The following is a 20,115-nucleotide window of genomic DNA, read 5'->3' as shown; positions in this document are numbered from 1 at the left end:
GGGAATACTGCAAAAAATATGTGAATTCCTGCCCTGTGTGCAGCCGGAACAAGGTCCCCAGGAACCGGGCCTGGGGTCTGCTGAAACCACTTCCCGTGCCCGACCGCCCCTGGCGGATGATCACGATGGACTTCATTGTGGAACTTCCCCCTTCCGAGAACTGTACAGCCATCTTCGTGATCTGTGACCGTTTGTCTAAAATGGCCCATTTCCTACCCTTGAAAGGAACACCCACCGCATCGGAGACGGCTCATATCTTCATCAAGGAGATAGTCAGGCTTCACGGGGTACCTTCCAATATTGTTTCCGATAGAGGGGTGCAATTCACCTCTCATTTCTGGAGAGCCTTATGTGAAGCCCTAAGAATAGAATTGGCCCTGTCCTCCGCCTACCACCCGCAGACCAACGGACAGACGGAACGCACCAATCAGACCCTTGAACAATACATTAGGTGCTTCTCATCCTTTGTCCAGGACGATTGGGTCTCCCTCTTACCTTTGGCGGAGTTCGCCTATAACAATGCCAGCCATGCTACCACCGGCCAATCCCCGTTTTTCGCTAATTTTGGTTTTAACCTGTCCTTTCTCCCTGATATTCTTTCAGAATCCCACGTTCCAGCGGTACAGGACACCGTATCCTTTCTGCAGCGGAACAACCAAATCCTCCAAGAGACCATAGCCAAGGCTCAGACAGATAGCAAGAGGAATTTCGATCGAGGAAGAAGGGGAGAACTGATTCTTCAAGTCGGGGACCAGGTATGGCTTTCTACTTCTAATTTAAAATTAGCCTGCCCTTCTAAAAAGTTGGCACCCAAATTTCTGGGTCCGTTTCCAGTTAAAAGGAGGATCAATGAAGTGTCCTATGAACTGTCTTTGCCTGTTTCCATGAAAATTCACCCGGTCTTCCATGTAGCTCTGCTTAAACCGGCCGTACCTGATCCTTTTCCCGGTAGAGGAACAGGCCCTCCTGACTCAGTGTTGATCGACGGCAATGAGGAATACGAGGTGGAGGCCATTCTGGATTTTAGAAGACGTCATGGACAAGGTCAGTTTTTAATTAAATGGAAGGGTTATGGTCCAGAGAATAACTCCTGGGAACCTGCTGCCAACTTACATGCAGATAGATTGATTCAGGCCTTTTTTACTGCACACCCTGAGAAGAGAGTCGTTAGGGGCACCCGGAGGTTGCCCCTTGTGGGGGGGCAATGTCAGGAATCCGCCCGTTCTGCACGATCGGGTGTCCGTTCGCGCACGCGCGTTCGTCCCGCGGGTCGTCGTGGGCACGCGCGCCCCCAAGCACGAGCGTGTGCACGACGTTCGGAGGTGCGCGCGGCTTACGCACGCACGAGTGCGCGTTAGCGCTATTGGCGCCAGTGGCCCTTTTTAAAGGAGCAGCTGCAGTCATTCTGTGCTGTTCGTCTGCAGCTTGTGCCTGAAGAAACCTGTGATTCATCTGCTACCTACCTGATATCTGACCTGGCTCCGTCTGACTCTGCTGACCTCTCCTGCTCTGACCCCGGCTTGTTTGACCTCTCTTGGACTGTCTACCTGCTGCCGAACCCCTGCCTGTACCTGACACCTCTGCCAGTTCCTGCTTGTTCCTGCATCTGTACCCTGCATCCAGTAGAACCCGCCATCCTGCCTGCAGTGTCCTCCCAGCGGCCTGTCTGCCACTGCCAGCTCCTGCTCCTGAGGATTCTCTCCTATCCGGTACCTGCTGCTGCTGCTGCACCTGGCTGGACTCTCCTACCCCGCTGTGCTCCGGTCTCCCTGTTCCCATTCCAGAGAGGCCAGAACCAGAGCCGTAAGAGCGGTCCCCTTCCACTAAGTCAGACTCACCACCTGTGGATCCTAACAGGTACTCTGCCCAGTTCTGGTCACCAATCCTCAGAAGGGATGTACTGGACACTGACACACATGCACCTACACAGCTAGAACTGGATGGACTATTGTCTTTATTCAACCTTACCTACTATGTAACTATGAAAACAAATAGATTACTAGAGTTACAATAATTCTCAGAAAATTAAACATCCCACAATGATGTAATGTATTGTATGTATTCTTTCATTTCCAAGAATGCGCTTAGTTACTCAATTTTTTACAGACGAATACTGTTCTGGTTAAACGAAAACCATTTTTTCTGTTAATGTGCAACAAAATTTTTTGTGTTTGTCTCTAGATAATTTTACATGAACTGTCGAAACGCGTAGGCCCCTGGACAACATCACCTGTGATGAAACACGTAGGGAGGAGCAACACGCTAACATCCCCATTACCCTCGTGTCCCGGAAGGACGGGTTTGTTTGGTTGTGTGCCGGCCAGCACACCAAACTCAAGGCGCTGTTTGATTTATCATTGCTGTAAGTGCAATACTTTTTATCTCAATAAACTTTTAAAGGATTGTACACCATGTGGAGCCTTTTGTCTTTTTGATTTACCGCTTATCCATCCTATTATGTGATGCCACGGGCACAGGGGAGCCGTGTAACCAGGAGAAAGGCCCAGGCTGGGTCTTAAGCCAAAGGTGCAGAGTGATCCCTGGTGGCAGCACTGTTGCACAAGGTGGTGGATGGTGGAGTCTAACAACAATATTCAAGATTCACTATTGTAATCATTGGTGGACTGATTTATGGACTCTTGTTTTTTTTAAATTTCATTTTCATGTGAATAATTAGTGCAATTTTATTTTTATATACTATTACTGAACTGTAACTATGTCACACAGGAGAATTGCTGTTTGGTTTGTTTATTTCTAAATTCCCAATAGCGCCATTTTTTCCATATCTTCATCATACTACAGCAAATATTGACACTGCTGAGTAATAAGTAACAGATTCTAATCATTAACTTGATAATCCAGGGTCAGAGGCTTGATTATCCCACAATTTACAGTGGATACTCCATCTTTACCCCAAAAATAGGGGGGGGGTGCATTTGGATTCTGGAGTACCTTTCTGAGTGGAGTAAATATATTTTACCTCGAACTGTAACTCAAGACAAAACTTTTATGTATGCAATTGTGCAAAAACATTAAGTACAGCCCATGGAAATATTTCAAGTTTTCAATATATTTAATGGGAAAACATTAGATCTTTACAAAAACACAGATACCTAGTACCTGCAGATAAAAGTTATATACTGTACCTGGACAAACACAAGAAAACAATAGGGGTGATTTACTAAAACTGGAACACTCAGAATCTGGTGCAGCTGGGCATGGTAGCCAATCATCTTCGAACCTCAGCTTGTTCAATTAACCTTTTGGCTAAAAAATCTGGAAGCTGATTGGTCTCTATGCAGGTCTTATATGAATGTTAGGCTGGGTTCACACCGCTGCGGCTGAGAGACCCGGATGTGATTAGCACCGCACTGCAGTGCAAATCACATCCGATCTCTGTGCGATGCGAGTTCAGCCATACAGATAGTATGGCTGAATTCGCATCGCACCCGCCGCAAACTCGCACAGCACCCTTTTTTTGGTCCGCAGCTGAATCGGATCGCATGGGTGTTCACACCATGCGATCCGATTCCTGTCCGAGTTTGCAGATCGCACTGCGATATGCAAACTGATCTGGGGGTGTCATTAAGGTTTCACTGACACTCCCAGCAGTTCGCATAGGGCAGTGTGAACTGCCGGCGGAAGGCATGCAATGCGGGAAAACGGCGCGGATTCACTGCGTTCCCGCATCGCTCCAGTGTGAACCCAGCCTTAAGGTGGACACCAAACAAAAAATAAATAAATAAATAACCTGAGTTTCCCCTAACATTTTATAATGGACCCCTCATGTCTGGTATGGCTTTAAGGAGGAACCCCATGCCCAAAAAAAATAAAAAATCAAGAAAAAAAAGTGTGTGATCTCCCCCAAAAAAATCTTTACCAGACCCTTATCCATGCAGGCTAGCTAGCCAGGAAAGAGGGGCGAGTGTGTGCCTCCTCCCTCTTGAATCTTACCAAGTCACATGCCCTCAAAATGAAGAGCCACCTTACCAGGGAGGAGGTAAAAAGGACAAGAGCCTTGATAAGGATGAAGGCCTCTTTCCCACAACCTTGGCCTTGTGGTTCTGGGGGTCTATGGGCGGGGTCTTTTGGTAATCTGGAAGTCCCCTTTAACAATAAGGGGGTTCCCATATACCCCACCCAATCTTGTCACACAAAAAAATTTAACTAGTAAAAAAAACACAAGCAGTAATAAAACAATCACAGACATGTCCTTTGACCACTTCAGCCCCAGAAGGATTTACCCCCTTAATTACCAGGCCATTTTTTGCGATACAGCACTGCGTTGCTTTAACAGACAATTGTGCAGTCATGCGACGTTGTACACAAATAAAATTCATGTCTTTTTTCCCCACAAATAGAGCTTTCTTTTGGTGGTATTTGATTACCCCTGCATTTTTTATTTTTTGCGCTATAAACAAACAAAAAAAACAATACTTTTTTTACTTTTTGCGATCAAGGGGTTAAAGTGAAGTTCTGCTTAAAAAAATAAAATATTAATAAGTCAGCACCTACAAATACTGCAGCTGATGACTATTAATAATCGGACACTTATCTGTCCCAGGGTCCAGCGATGCGGGGAACGAAGCACATCTTGTCTCCCCCTCCTCTCTGCGGCGCTGGCATTGTAACTGTGGGTGCCCGGCTGTGGCTTCAAGAGCCGGGTACCCACTACGCACGCGCAAGCCTCGCTGTGCACCGGGCACATCACAGGTCCCAGATGATTGCGGAGAGGGAGGGGGGAGAGGTGATCTCCCTTTCGGTGCCACGGTCTAAAAAGAGGGTACCGGCTCTCCCCCCCCAAAAAAAATTATATGCCAAATGTGGTATATCAGGAGGAGACACGCCACGGGCACGCGCCTGCTATAGCTGTTAAAGGGGCCGGCGTACAGCTATGGAATTTTGTGCCGAGCCAACCTGCCACAGTATAATGGTGGCGGCTGGTCGGCAAGTAGTTAAAGTGGAATTCTAAGATAAAGCTAGCTAATCTTAGAAATGCTCCCTCCCCCTCCTAACTCTTTATTCTGAATTCTACTTTTCTATTTTCAGACCCTTCCTTTCTCTATTTTCAGGCCACTCCTTTCTGGTCATGTGATCTCCCCTGTGTCAGCCAGCGCTGGCTGCAGGGGGGAGGAGAGAGCGCTCTGGCCTACACATTGCGGTAACATGGTGTCAGCCAGGGGCAGGTTTCTTTCTTTTGGTGGGTTAGCAGATGTTGGGCTTCATGACTGGCATGGATCTAAATTGCTGAATGGCGTTATTAATGGTGGATGTACATCATGGGGTTTTGAGGTTTGGTTTAATTCAATGACTTGTCAAAAACTGTGTGTGTAAAGGGCCTGATTTAAATTATGGGGGAACCCCCACTGAGCTTTTTTTCTTTATTGGTGGTGTCCCCTTCAACATTTATAACAGGCTCTCATCTAGACATGTGCACTGCCAAAAAAAATTTCGGGTCATTCGTTATGATTGCAATTCATAAATTAGAAAATTCAATGCGACAATAAGAAAGAAAATCCGAAAAATCCAAAAAAATCTGAAAGAATAACTAACTAATGAATAATAACTAACTATTAAATTATAGGTATGGGAATTTCCTTTAAAATTTGACTGTTAGTGATCTAAACAAATGTAACGGAACTAATTAATAATAAATAATATTAATAATAATAAAATAATAGATTCTTTGTATTGTTATTTATTATTATTAATTTGTTCCGTTCCATTCTTTTAGACGCGGCATTTGTTATTTCAGATAAGTCGTAACTTTGGATAAATTTGTATTCGTTACATTCACTAACAGCCAAATTTGAAAGGAAATTCCAATATCTATGATTTATTAGTTAGTTATAGTTAAGTTATTATTAGTTAGTTATTATTTCAGATTTTAGAATTTTAGGGTTTTCGGAATTTGCAAATTTCGAATTTACAAATATTTTGGAAAAATTTGTTAAATGGGTTTTTATTAATTCGGATATTTCCGAATGAACTAATTTGTCCAAATTTGTTAAAAAACTAATTTGTACCGAAACAAATTGCAGATGTCTACTCTCATCTAGGGTAAGGGTCTGGTATAGATGAATGAGGTCCCCCCAGAGCTGCAAAATACTGTCATTTTGCCAGCAATTAAAACACACTTTTTTTCTTTGTAAGCCCCCCATTCATATCGCACTGACTTGTCATTCGATTTGACAGTTCCAAATGGCATGACAAGGTCGCACCCTATTGTCGGCGATGGAACAGTTTAAATCGGTGCGACCCTGACTTTGCGGTGCCACACAGATTTTAAAAAAAAGGTTCCTGCACATTTTTTTTTTCAATTTCAGGTGCGACTTGCATGCACATCTGTGCATGAAGTCGCACAGATGTCAGGCAAGTCGCACTTGAAATCGCACTGACCTGACCTTCAAGTGAAGTAGCATGATTTCAAAGTCGCATTCAGTGTGAACGGGGGGGCTAAATGTCAGATTTGCTGTAGTAGGATCTATATATCATACAGATATGTCACTTCACAGGCAGGGACAGGGCACAGGTCACAGGGCACAGAGCACCCCCATGGCACATGATTTAATAGAATTTAGCATTTTTATTGTTTTACTTTTAGTACTTTAGCAGTACTAAAATGGAAAAACGAAATAGAAGACGTTTTTATTTTGGCTTTGGTATATGTCCGCTAGGGCAGCGCTCCGTCCACCATGCCATTTGTTTTACAATCCCTTTGGCTATTAGCCTATCCAATGCCCAGAACTGATTTGTAACATTTAGCTTTCATTGACTTCAATGGAGTTGGGATCGGAAATTTACTCATGTTCACCGAATTCTGCTTGAACACAACCCAGGTGTTTTTGGCTTCACTTAGTCTATGTTTCCACTAGTGTGACTTGTCATGGGACAAGTCACTTGTCATTTGGACACATAAAAGTCGCATGACAAGTCACAACCCATTGGTTTAAATGGCACCCATTCCGTACCTGTGTGACTTTGAAACTCAGCGACTATGAAAATGTGCCTGCACTACTTTGATGCAACTTTTGATGCGACTTTTGATCCAGAGAGTGTAAAGTTGGGTCAAAGCTGCACTCAAAGTAGCATCAAAGTCACACAAGTTTGGGTTTGAAATAGTGGAAACGTAGGCTAATGCCCTATACACACGGTCGGAAATTCCGACGGAAAAGGTCCAATCGGATTATATTGTCGGAATATATTGTGTGGGCTCTATCGGACTTTTTCCGTTGGAAATTCCTGCGGAAAAAATTTGAGAGCAGGATCTAAAATTTTCCGACAAAAAAAATCAGATCGGACTTTTTCCGATCGTTTGTTGAGAATTCCGACGGACAAAGTGCCACGCATGCTCAGATCAAATTACGAGACCAAAGCTATTGGCTACTGGCCTCTACGTACTGCCGTCGTACGCAACCAACGTCATCACGTTCCAAACGATCGGATTTTCCGACAAATTTGTGAGACCATGTGTATGCAACACCAGTTTCGGACAAAATCCGACGGATTTTGTGGTCGGAATGTCCGACCGTGTGTACAAGGCATAATAGTCATTCAGTATTCCACAATGGGAGTGCGTTGCATGCTACTATAATAGCAATCGGGGTGCCATGCACCACAATTTGTGCGTCGTGGTAAAATGCAGTAAGCTGTACTCTCAGACCCCGTTAACACTGGGGTGGTTTTCAGGCACTTTAGCGCTGGAAATAGCATCTGCTAAGTGCCTGAAAACTGCCTCCCATTCATTCCGGTGAAACTTATCACACTGGGGCGGTGCGCTTTGCGGGACATTAGGAAAAGTCCTACCAGCAGAATCTTTGGGGCGGTTTGAGTGCGCTGTATTTAGAGCTCCCAAAATGCCCTGCCCACCTGAAAGGCGCTATCCGAAGTGCCGCAACACGGGAGCTTTTCGTACCTTCTTTGCTGTTGAAAACGCCCTTATAGCTGCCGAAAAGCGCAGCTTAAACAGCGCTAAAGCCCCACTTAAACAAGTGGTGCTTAAGCGCTAACGTGGCCGCAGCCCCAGTGTGAAAGGGGTCTTATACACAAGGGATCAAGCTATATTCTAATTAACATCCACTCTTCTAGATACAAGCAAAACAAACTAAAACAGTAAAAACATATCTCCAGTCCATGAAAGTTCATGTTTTGCTAATTTCTGTGATGTCTGTTGGATGTTGTGTAAGAGTGTAGGGAAATTGACCGCGTAGAGATGTTTTAGGGATCTTGGTAATTGGATGCCAAGATATGGGATGTGAGTAGTTGCCCATTGAAATGGATATTGTATTTGCAGGAGATTTTTCGTGGTGGCATCAATATTGATATCAAGTATAAGGGATTTGGACTCATTTACTTTGTAAAGGGAAACCAAACTAAACCATTTAAGTAGTCTTTGAACCTCAGCCAGGGAAGAAGTCGGGTTCGTAAGGCTCAGGATGACATCATCTGCAAACAAGCAAATTTTATGGGAGATTGAGCCAATTGTTATTCCAGTGATAGTAGAGAGAGATCGTATATGCTCAGCCAGGGGTTCCATAACTAAGTTGAAAATAAGGGGTGATAAGGGGCAACCCTGGCGGGTACCATTGGTGATGGGAAATGGACGGGATAGCATTCCTTCCGTGAAGACTTGCGCTTCCGGAGTGGTGTATAATGCCATGATGGCATTCAATATATGTCCTGTAAAACCAAATTTTTTCAAAACTGAGGTAAGGTAGGGCCAGTGAACTCTATCGAACGCCTTCTCTGCATCTAAAGAGAGAAGCAGAGAAGGCGTTCCTGTTGTTTCCGCTTGATGGATTAAGTTGAGCATTCTTCTGGTGGCATCGGGGGCTTGTCTCCCTTTGGTGAAACCTGTCTGATCTTGGTGGATGAGTATGGGCATGATGTGAATTAATCTGCGGGCTATAGTTTTGGCGTATATTTTCAGATCCTGATTTAGTAGTGAAATTGGGAGGAAGTTTTGGGGGACATTTGGTTCTTTCCCTGGTTTAGGTATAGTTATCACAAATGCTTTTAAGTATTCTTTATTAAAAGTAGAAGAGGAGGCAACGTTGTTAAAAAGTTCAGTCAAATGGGGGACTAGAATTGGAGCAAATTGTTTAAAGTATTCTCCAGTGAGTCCGTCTGGGCCTGGAGATTTGCCATTTGGCAGCGTTTTAATAGTATCCAAAATGTCTTGTTCGGAAAATGGGGTGTTGAGTTCGGTCAATTGTTCGGCAGTCAATGTGGGGCGGTCTAGATTTTGAAGGAAATTGTCAATATTGGTTTGCGAAGGTTGTGGGATAGAGGGGTCTTGTGCAAGGTTATACAGGTCGCTATAGTAGGAACTAAAGGCATCAGCAATGTCCTGGGGGTCGCTAAGGTTAGTTTTGGTATGGGGGTGAGTCAGATGGGTAATTTTGGTCTTAAGACGTCTTCCCTTTATGCGTTGCGCTAGTTTCTTGCCTGCCTTATTAGAGGTTGAGTACGTGGTTGCTTTCACTTTCCTCAGGAGGTATTCATAAGAGTGGAGCAAAAAGGTCCTAAGTTCCTGACGTAGGGTCAATAATTTGTCTGTCAATATGTAGCTAGGGTCTGATTTATGTTTCAGTTCCAATGCAGTAATTTGGGCTGTTAATTCGTCAAAACGTTGCGTCCTCTTTTTTTTGTGGAGGGATCCCAATTTTATGAGTACCCCTCTCACGTATGCTTTATGGGCACTCCACACCACACCTGGGTCAGACACGGTGCCCTTGTTGATCTGGAAGTAATCGGTGATATGGGTTGAGATTTCTGATGTGTATTGATCGTTTTGGAGGAGGTAGTTGTTGGCTCTCCACAGGTGAGCAGTGGGGGTGGAATGGGAAGTTTCAATAGAAATAGAGATAGGGGCGTGGTCTGACCAAGTCGTGGTGTGGATTGCTGAATCTACAATTTTTTGCAAGGTCCACTTATCAGATAAAAATAGATCTATTCTCGAATAGGAACGGTGTCTGGCAGAGAAAAATGTAAAGTCCCGTTCAGAGCCATGATGGCAGCACCAGATATCGTAAAGGTCTTGATTGGAAATGAAGTCTCTTAGAGGTGACCCGAGCCTAGTAGCAGTAGACGTGGAATCCATCAGTGGATCTGGAGTCAAGTTAGTCACCGCACATTATGAATTGGTGGTTTTGGGCAGGTTTTGCGATTTGGAGTACCTTGTGGAGGAATCTCAACTGGTGGGAGTTAGGGGCGTAAACATTAAGGAGTGTATAGGTTGTTTGATTAATGTTACAGGTGAGGATGAGGTATCTGCCCTCTGGGTCCGACGTGGCATTTAGAAGTTGGAAGTCAACAGTGTGTTTGACAGCAATCATAACTCCTCTAGATTTGGTGGAATGAGTGGCATGGAAGACATGGGGGAATAAGTGGTTTTTACAGAGTGGGGTATCCACTGGCAGTAGGTGGGTCTCTTGTACGCAAATAATGTCACTACGGAGGTCAGAGGCGGTTCTCCACAGTGAGTGGTGTTTGGCCGGATGGTTTAAACCGTTGGCGTTAAGAGACACAATGGTGAGAGGCATCATGTGTAGGAGATGGTGAACAAGTAGTGGAATAGTATATTGGAATCACTCACGGTTAGGTGGACTCTGCACTGATCGGAAGCTGTAAGGATCCAGGCACAAAAGTTGACAGTCCAAGGATACGGATGTTCAAGTGTTCACTAAGCTGTGGATAGAGCAATACTGTGCAGGTTATATACAAAATAAAACAGAGAAAAGGGCAGGGAGTAAAATGTGGTGATACTAGTAGGACCTAGTGATACAATTCTTTCTCTGTTCTCTAGACATCTCGGGGTTGGTGGATTTGTATGATCTTGCAATGGAATTAATAAAAAAGAAAACGAAAAAGATGAAAAAAAAACTGGTTGGAGGGGTGCAAGTAGCACTAACCAAAGCCTCCAGATAGGGGATGAACAGTTTGGATATCCAGGAGACGAAAGGAGAAGTGTCGGTGGATCAAAGCTCCCGGGAGATAATAAAACGTGAATCATAAAGTCATAAGATGGCCGATTAGTAGTAGGTGAGGCGGCATTAGGATTTGTTAAAGTCAAGGTTTCTATTGGGCCCAAGTTGAGCTCTTTGATGGTTGGCCGAGGCGGGGGGTTCAATCATGATACCCCAGGAGTGGAGGAGATTAAGACCCTTGTCGAGCGCACCGATCACATGTGTGTGACCATTTTTGGCAATGAGGAGTGTGGCTGGATAGCGCCATTTGTAGGGGATTTTGTGGTTTTGTAGCGACTTGGTGATTGGGTTGAGATGCCTTCTCATTTGTAAGGTATATTTGGAGAGATCCGGAAACAATTGGATTCCTGTATACGGAGACGGTAAAGGGGATTTTTCTTTCATGCCTAGTAGTACTCTTTCTTTCACGTGCTAGAAATGGATCCGCATGAGCACGTCTCTAGGGACCGAGGCTGCTAAGTGGGGTGGATTGGCAATTCTGTGAATGCGGTCAATGATCAAGTCGCGTGGGGGTATGTCTGGTAATATAACCCGGATAAGCTCTTTGGCGTAGCATGGTAGATCAGTAGGGGGGACATTTTTAGGAACCCCTCGCAATTTGAGATTGTTCCTGTCCTCGAGGTTGGCCAGCTTGGCTTTTATCCAGGATTGTTCTCCTTTTAGGTCCTCACAGGTATCAATTATGTCATTGACTGTAGTGGAGCAGTCGGCCATTGCTGTTTCTGTTTTAGTCACTCTGTCAGATAAGGAGTGTAGATCAGAGGTTATTTTAGAGAACATTGAGGAGAGATCAGTCATTAAGGAAGACTGGAGGGATAGGAGCATCTCCTTTAGGGTCGTGTCCAGCACTGGCTGGCCCGCTGTGGGAAAGGCAGGCATGGAGGATTGCAGGGCCTGTTCAGAAAACAAGGAAGCTGAAGCCTGGGACTCGATTTGGGGGTGGGGAGGCCGCTGCGGTGGTGTGTCTAGCCGCACTTTGGCTTTGGCCGGGCTGTCCAGTAAGGGATCGGGTGCCTGATCAAGGGGGGGTGAGGAGGGGGTACCTGTGTCCAAGGTGTCCATCGCTGGAGCGTCTGGAAGATCTGTATATGCCGCGCTTCGTGCGGTCCGTTCAGCGCCATTTTGACTAGGCGCGGGACGCTCCGCCGGCTTGTATGCAAACTCAGTGAGTTTCTGAGGTTTGCGATCGGTGAGTCTCTTCCGAGATGAACTCATCGTTTTCTCCGGTCGTTACCGAGTGGGATGACCGCGGACGGGTCTGCGATGTCGGCCTGTGTCGTTAGGTAATAGCTCTCGGCTGACGAGCTGAGGAATTAGGCGTCCATCTTCGTTCCCGGCTAGCCACGCCCCCAGTCAAAACATATCTCAAATGCACTCTATTACCAAAAGTATTGGGACATCTGCCTTTACACGCACATGAACTTTAATGGCATCTCAGTCTTAGTCCGTAGGGTTTAATATTGGGTTGGCCCACTCTTTGCAGCTATAACAGCTTCAACTCTTCTGGGAAGGCCGTCCACAAGGTTTAGGAGTGTGTCTATGGGAATGTTTGACCATTGTTGATGCATTTGTGAGGTCAGGCACTGATGTTGGACGAGAAGGCCTGGTTCCTAGCCTCCACTCTAGTTTATCCCAAAGGTGTTCTATCAGGTTGAAGTCAGGACTCTCGCTCATCCATCTTTATGGACCTTGCTTTGTGCACTGGTGCGCAGTCATGTTGGAACAGGAAGGGGCCATCCCCAAATTGTTCCCACAAAGTTGGGATCATGAAATTGTCCAAAATGTCTTGGTATGCTGACGTCTTAAGAGTTCCCTTCATTGGAACTAAGGAGCCCTAGCCCAACCCCTTAAAACCAACCCCACACTATAATCCCCCCTCCACCAAATGATTTGGACTAGTGCACAAAGAAAGGTCTATAAGACATGGATGAACGAGTTTGGGGTGGAGGAACTTGACTGGCCTGCACAGAGTCCTGACCTCAACACAATAGAACACCTTTGGGATGTATTATTATTATTATTATTATGAGTGATGACTACAAGGTCTTCTCATCCAACATGAAAGCCTGACCTCACAACTGCGCTTCAGTCCTGACCTCAACCCGATAGAAACACCTTTGGGATGAATTAGAGCAGAGACTGTGAGCCAGGCCTTCTCATCCAAGGGTTGCCACATCATCCCTTTAATCCAGGACACATATTAATTACACAGGTTCTGTGGCTGATAAAGGTGGTAATTAAACTCACTCGGTGCCTTATCTGCATTAAATCAGCCTCAGAACCTCTGTAATTCATATGTGTCCTGGATTAAAGGGATGATGTGGCAACCATCCAATATCAGTGCCTGACCTCACAAATGTGCTTCTGGAAGAATGGTCAAACATTCCCATAGAACAGTGATGGCAAACCTTGGCACCCCAGATGTTTTGGAACTACGTATCCCATGATGCTCAACTACACTGCAGACTGCGTGAGCATCATGGGAAATCTTGAAGAATGGTCAAACATTCCCATAGACACACTCCTAAACCTTGTGGACGGCCTTCCCAGAAGAGTTGAAGCTGTTATAGCTGCAAAGGTTGGGCCAACTCAATACTGAACCCTACGGACTAATGCCCCGTACACACGTTCCGATTATCGGACCACAAAAGTTGCTTTTGGACAGATCATTTGATAATCTGACCGTTAGTACGCAGCTTTCGACAGCCGATCACAACAGTGCGTTCAACCAAATCCGAAGGGACAAACAGGAAAACTTTGGTCAGATGACAGCCCATCGTATGACAATCGTGTAATCAGTACAGCATGCGTCCAATAAAAGTCGTTCGGCAAACACCACGCATGCTTGGAAACACGAAAATAAACCAGAAGGACACGGGGGTCAAACATATTTGACATCGTTTAAAATACGTAGCTACGCACAACGGAAGATTTTTACAGAAACGTACAACAAAAATCATACACTGATTTTGCACTGTTGTATTCGATCTTAGTTGTGTGCTACAAAATGTGAACGATCTGTCTTAGGCCGCGTACACATGGGCGGATTGTCTGCCCAACTTAGTCCGCTGAACCGTGTTTCAGCGGACAATCCGCTCGTGTGTGGGCTTCAGCGGACTTTTTCAGCGGACAGTCTGACGGACTTAGTCTTTCGGAATTTCCGTAATTTTGTCCGTCCAAACTTGGTTTCAGCGGACAGTCCGCTCGTGAGTAGGCAAGTTGGACGGACTAAGTATGGCGCATGCTCAGAAAGGATTTACACGGCCGAAGGTTGCATTGCAGTGTATTGGACGTCGTATTTCTAGTCCCGTCGTACGTGCTGTACACGTCATCGTGCAAGCTTTCAGCAGACTGTCTGTTCATCGTGTGTGGTCAAGTCCGTTCATTCAAAAGTTGAACGGACTGTCTGTCGGATTGTCTGACGAACTTAGTTGGACAGACAATCCGCCCGTGTGTACGCGGCCTTACGATAATCGGAACGTGTGTACGGGGCATAAGGCTGGGATGTCATGTGCTTGTAAAGGCAGGCATCCCAATACTTTTGGTAATATAGTGTATTTAAAAATGTGTAACAGCTTTAATGCCGCGTACACACGAGCAGACTTTTCGACGGACTAGGTCCGACGGTCTTTCCGACGGACTTTCGACGGAGTTCTGACAGACTTTGCGAATGAATGAACTTGGCCACACACAATCACACTAAAATCCGATGGATTTGAACGTGATGACGTACGACCGGACTAGAATAAGGAAGTTCGAAGCCAGTAGCCAATAGCTGCCCTAGCGTTGCTGTTTGTCCGTCGGAATAGCATATAGACGAGCGGATTTTTCGATAGGAACTGGATCCGGCGGAGTTCAGGCGGAAAAATTTGAAACATGTTCCATTTCTAAAGTCTGTTGGATTTTTGCAAATCAATAGTCCGCTGCAGCCCACACACGATCGAAAAGTCCGCCGGAATCGTTCCGTCGGACCTTTGATGTCGAAAAGTCCGCTCGTGTGTACGGGGCATAAGAGCTCCACAACTGATAACCTATTAGCCCTTGTACACACGGTCGGACATTCCGACAACAAAATCCGTCGGATTTTGTCCACACAGTCGGACAAAGTTGTCAGAAAATCCGATCGTACTTAACGTGATGACGTTATTTCGTTAGGACGGGACTACGTTCGGGCTAGTAGCCAATAGCTTTGGTCTAGGAATTTGATCTGAGCATGCGCGGCACTTTGTCTGATCGGAATTCTCTACACATGATCGGACAAAGTCCGATCGGATCATGTTGTTGGAAAATGTTATAGCCCAGCTGGAAAACTTGGTCCGTCGGATACTCCTGCGGAAACAGTCCGATGGAGCCCACACACTGTCAGATTATCCGACAACACGGTCCTATCGGACATTGTCCATCGGAATGTCCGACCGTGTGTACAAGGGCTTAAACATCACCAAGGAATGTTCAACTCGGCAATCACACATTTACTAAAGCAAAATGAAGTTACTTACAGTTTGGCTTCCACAGAGCAGGAGATGTGAAGAAGGACTAGACCCGCACACAGCACCCAGGACACCATTGCGCAGGGCTGCAGGACTTCGTTAGAATGCCTGAAAACTATGCGGCTGCCTTTGTATTTTTTTGCTGCCTCCACACACCCCCCTCCTACACGGCAGGACACGGACTTCCCAGCAAGGCCACTGACCTCAAAACAACAAACATGCCTTAGGCAATAACTGGTCAGCAGCTGAGTTGCACGATTCAGAGGATCTGCAAATAATTACTTTAGATATTGCGTTTGTAACAGGCAAACATCTACCCACACTTCTGAAGACCTCTGTAAGCTTACAGGGATGGTCAAGCGTTTCAGGTTTTAGTATAAAATTCAGTCGACCCCCGCATGATTCAGAGGTCACGTCCTCAGTGGTTCACAGATTTATCCTTAGAATCCAACTAATTGTTGGTGGAAACCCCCGCAATTTGGCAGAGACCGCAAATATCCGCCGCAATTTTCTATGGCTTTTCTCATGACAATATATCATTTTTCATGCGTTTTAACGTTAAATTATTAAGAACAATATCATTTACTAATTTTGGGGGGCATATTTGCGGTTTAACGCTTAATGACCAGGCCATTTTTTTGTGATTCGGCACTGCGTCGCTTTAACTGACAAGTGCGCGGTTGTGCGACGCTGTACCCCAAACAAACTTGACATCCCTTTTTTCCCACAAATAGAGCTTTCTTTTGGTGGTATTTGATCACCTCTGCGGTTTTTATTTTTTGTGCTATAAACAAAAGAAGAGCAACAATTTTGAAAAACACACAATGGGGGTTATTTACTAAAGGAAAATCCACTTTCCAGTGCAGTTGGAAGTAAGGTCGCTGTGGGTCCGAGGGGGACATGCAAGGAAAATAAAAAACAGCATTTTAGCTTGCACATGATTGGATGATAAAATCAGCAGAGCTTCCACTAATTTCAGATCTACCCCTTAGAGCGACTGCACTTCCGAGTGCACTTTCAGTGCAAAGTGGATTTGCCTTTTGTAAATAACCCCCCAATATCTTTTACTTTTTGCTATAATAAATATCTCACATTTTTTATCAAAATAATATTAATATAAAATATTTTTTTACTCAGTTTAGGCCACATTGGCTCAGGGCACACACACTGCATCGTCCCTAATGGCCAAAAGGCGAAGCAACGTAAAGTAACGACGCTTCGCCCAGTCGTGCCATTCGGCGGCTGGTCAGCAAGAGGTTACACTATAAAAATAGGCATTATAGGCATATTGTACAGGATAGGTAAATTGCCAGGCTTGGCTAACAGCCAAGCCTGTGTGTTTTTCCTCTGGGTTAAGGTTAAGTGAATCAGGCAGAGCTGGTGACTCAAAGGCAGCATCATCAAGACCTCCCACTTCTTTTCAGAATATTCTAGCATCTTCTGGAAAGGAAGGAGGACAGGAAATGTGAATCTGCCTGGGGTATTCTGAGGAGTCCTGACCAATTCCCAACTTGGATTAGCAGGGGGCAGGACTCTTTAAATACCCAGGGTCAGCCCAGCTGGGGAGGAGTTGTTTGGGTGGAAGCTGGAGATGGAATGTTAGGCTGTTGGGGGCCTTTGAGGGAGCTCCCCAATCTGGGGGTGGGGGGGGGGTGGGGTTGATCCTGGACAAGAGGCACGGGAGCAAGGAGAAGACAGCAGGAGAGCACTGCCAGGTAAGTCTCCAGGGAGGAACAACAGGTTGCAGCCAAGAGGGCTGGTGGGTGACACATAGTCGGGAAGGAATGGGACATTGCATTCTGGGATGGGTGCAGAGCCAGTGGAGGGGACTGTGGTGGCACGGGCAGTGGAGAGAGGCAGCTGCAGACAGGAGGGCTGGCAGGGCCAGAAGAGGTAGTGCTGGGAGCAGTAGCCACGTGGACAGCTAGCACTAGGACTACCACTATTTTTCTTCTACACTAGAGGGGCCCGTGGTCCCTGCCTGCATGAGGCATTTGCTAAGGTCTGGCTAAGCAAGTGTCAGGCCTAAAATATAGTGCAAGCTGGTCCTGGAAGAACAAGCAAGTGATGTGCTGGAGGTGTTAAGGAGAGATATTCTGCAAGCAAGTGATGTGCTGGAGCTGAAGTGTAGAGGAGTAATTACACAGAAAGTGTATATAGTTGTGTCCTGTATACTTTCTTCAATCAAGTGGGTATCCCATACTCCCTTAACCTATCCAAGTTTAATTGCTTTTAATAAAAAAATTTAAAAAAAGGACTCGTTTTCTGCCTGGGGGTGAATGAGAACTGTGTGTGTGTGACTGGGCGGGGTGACAGACGAACTACAATTACCAGCAGCCCTTATGGGGGTTCCGCTGCAGTTGTGAAGCATAGCATCACAGCCGTGGCATGTGTACACCCTATCTACTGCCTCTGTTGCTAAAGGGGTGACGGTTGGAGGGCAGTAAAATTGCAGCTCATTCATGGGGATTTACTGCCCCCAAACTCACGTGTGAATGAGCCCTAAGAATGTGTGAAGTAATGGATTGTTCATACAGCTGGAACCATATATTACTCTAAGGCAGCCTTTCTCAAGCTTTTCAACACAGAGGAACCCTTGAAATAACTCCTGGGACTCTGGGAACCCCTATTAAAATTATAATTATATATCTACAACTCATAATACATTAGTGTGATTGTCAGTTGGAAGAATGCTCCTTACATTTGTGGTCATTGAGAGGATTAACCCCCTTACATCAATGGGACCAATGGTGTCAGTGGACACCTATCTGAGAGGCAGAACTTGCTTATTGCTCAAGGAATGCCAAGTACCCCCTGTTCTAAGAGGTTGTTGCAGCTGTACAAACACAACCGCAAGTCCTAATTTGACAGGTGTACTGATGTGGGTGAATGGCCCTAAATGCATGATTGGTGTAAGGCTGATATGTTAACTTTCCTGACCCTAAGCCCTTGTACACACGGTCGGAGAATCCGTCGGAATGTGTCCTATCGGACCGCGTTGTCGGATAATCCGACTGTGTGTGGTATGCATTGGACTGTTTCCGTCGGAATATCCGTCGGACCAAATTTTCCAACACGTTGGAAATATTTTCCGACCAACTGCTCCGATAGGACATAGTCCGATCATGTGTAGAGAATTTTGATCGGACCAAGTGCCACGCATGCTCAGATCAAATTCCTACATCAAAGCTATTGGCTACTAGCCTGAACGTAGTCCCATCGTAACGAAATTACGTCATCACGTTATGAATGATCGGATTTTTCGACAACTTAGTCCGACCGTGTGTATGCAACAGTTTCGGACAAGATCCGACGGGCAAAATCCGACGGGCAAAATCCGACGGACAAAATCCGACGGATTTGGTTGTTGAAATCTCCGACCGTGTGTACAGGGGCTTAAAGTGTATGTAAACCCAATGTCATCCTTTCTAAACTACTGCCATAAGGGTTATCTATAAGGATATACATGTCTCCTGTATGTATCTTTACCTGTCAAATGTCTCCCCTCTGTCTGTTATGAGACCCGAAAACTGCAGATTCTGTGATTGGGTCTGTTGTCTGGAGCTCGGTGGGTGGAATTGTGATGTCAGTAGGCTCCCCACTTACCTCTACACTTCCCTTGTCAACATGCATTTTCTCCTGTGTATTTCTTACACTGAACTTCTGCTATGATCTCTAACATCCAGTGAAAAGACAGGAAAGTCCCCACGTGACTTCAGCATGCCCAATCATGCTGAGGTGTGGAACATCCAATCCTGGCAGAGCAGCAAAAGAAAGGAGTGGGAGGGAATTAAAAAATAATGCATGTCTCTTAGGCTAGTGCACGAGATATGTAAATCGCCTGTCACTCACAGCAAGGGGAAGGATTTGGCAATTTTTTTCTCTGTTTGTCAAGATTTATCTCACTGAACAATAAAAGAGGATTGCTCAGAGCTGGATTAACTCTTTGTGGCAAGACTGAGCTCAAATGATAGGAAATCTTATACTCTACATTATGACATGAAAAAAAAATGAAAAAAAAAAAAAATTTCGGTTTACATCCACTTTAACATCACTTACAAACCCCCTTACTTAATCTTAAAGAGGAAGTAAACCCTGATGAATTTACTTCTTCTTTCATTCCCTGCAAAGGCAAAGCATAATGGACTACTATGCATCGCATAGTAGCCCATTATGTGTCACTTACCTGACACAGGAGCCAGCGAAGTCGCCGCTGTCCCCTGTAGTCCGCCACATCCATCTTGTTGGTGGGGTCTCGCCACTCTGCCACTGTCATCCGGCGAAGCCGCGATGACGTCACTCCCGCGCATGCGCACGGGAGCCAACGCGCGCGGCACCTCCGTCGCTGAGAATGCCGCGCTCAGTGCGCCTGCGCGCCGCTGTCTATGGCGCATGCACCGTAGATAGCGGTGCCCGTTTTCGGGCAAATATCTCCTAAACCATATAGGTTTAGGAAATATTGCTTGGACCTACAGGTAAGCCTTAATCTAGGCTTACCTGTAGGTCAAAGTGGTTTGTAAGGGTTTACAACCACTTTAATTTACCAATGAAATGTCTGTCTGGATTAAATGGCCAACAATGGCCCTTTTATTAATTCCAAACAACAACATTGTATAAAAAATAACTTTCTTATTTTA

General features: G+C 45.5%; 1 protein-coding gene across 2 annotated transcripts in view; it reads right to left on the bottom strand.

The window, feature by feature from the left end:
* Positions 1 to 15,627, bottom strand: part of LOC143930921 (alpha-2-macroglobulin-like) — a 174,619-nt gene extending 158,992 nt beyond the window's left edge. Inside the window, exons 1-2 of one of the 2 annotated variants that reach the window (XM_077455613.1) lie at positions 15,488 to 15,524; positions 10,598 to 10,689 (exon numbers count right to left, since the gene is read on the bottom strand). Coding sequence is in view for 1 of the 2 variants with exons in the window: in XM_077455612.1 (XP_077311738.1) it covers positions 15,488 to 15,555 (68 nt within the window). In the remaining variant the exon portion in view is untranslated. Of the gene's footprint in view, positions 1 to 10,597; positions 10,690 to 15,487 lie in introns of both variants that reach the window. The other variant, XM_077455612.1, reaches the window with a different exon arrangement.
* Between the last annotated feature and the right edge of the window lie 4,488 nt (positions 15,628 to 20,115).

Source organism: Lithobates pipiens, unplaced genomic scaffold, assembly GCF_037356315.1.
Source record: "Lithobates pipiens isolate NorthernLeopardFrog02 unplaced genomic scaffold, aLitPip1_a1.2 Scaffold_25, whole genome shotgun sequence".
NCBI lineage: Eukaryota > Metazoa > Chordata > Amphibia > Anura > Ranidae > Lithobates > Lithobates pipiens.
Note: the sequence above shows the minus strand (reverse complement) of the source record. Positions and strands in the feature narration are given on the sequence as shown.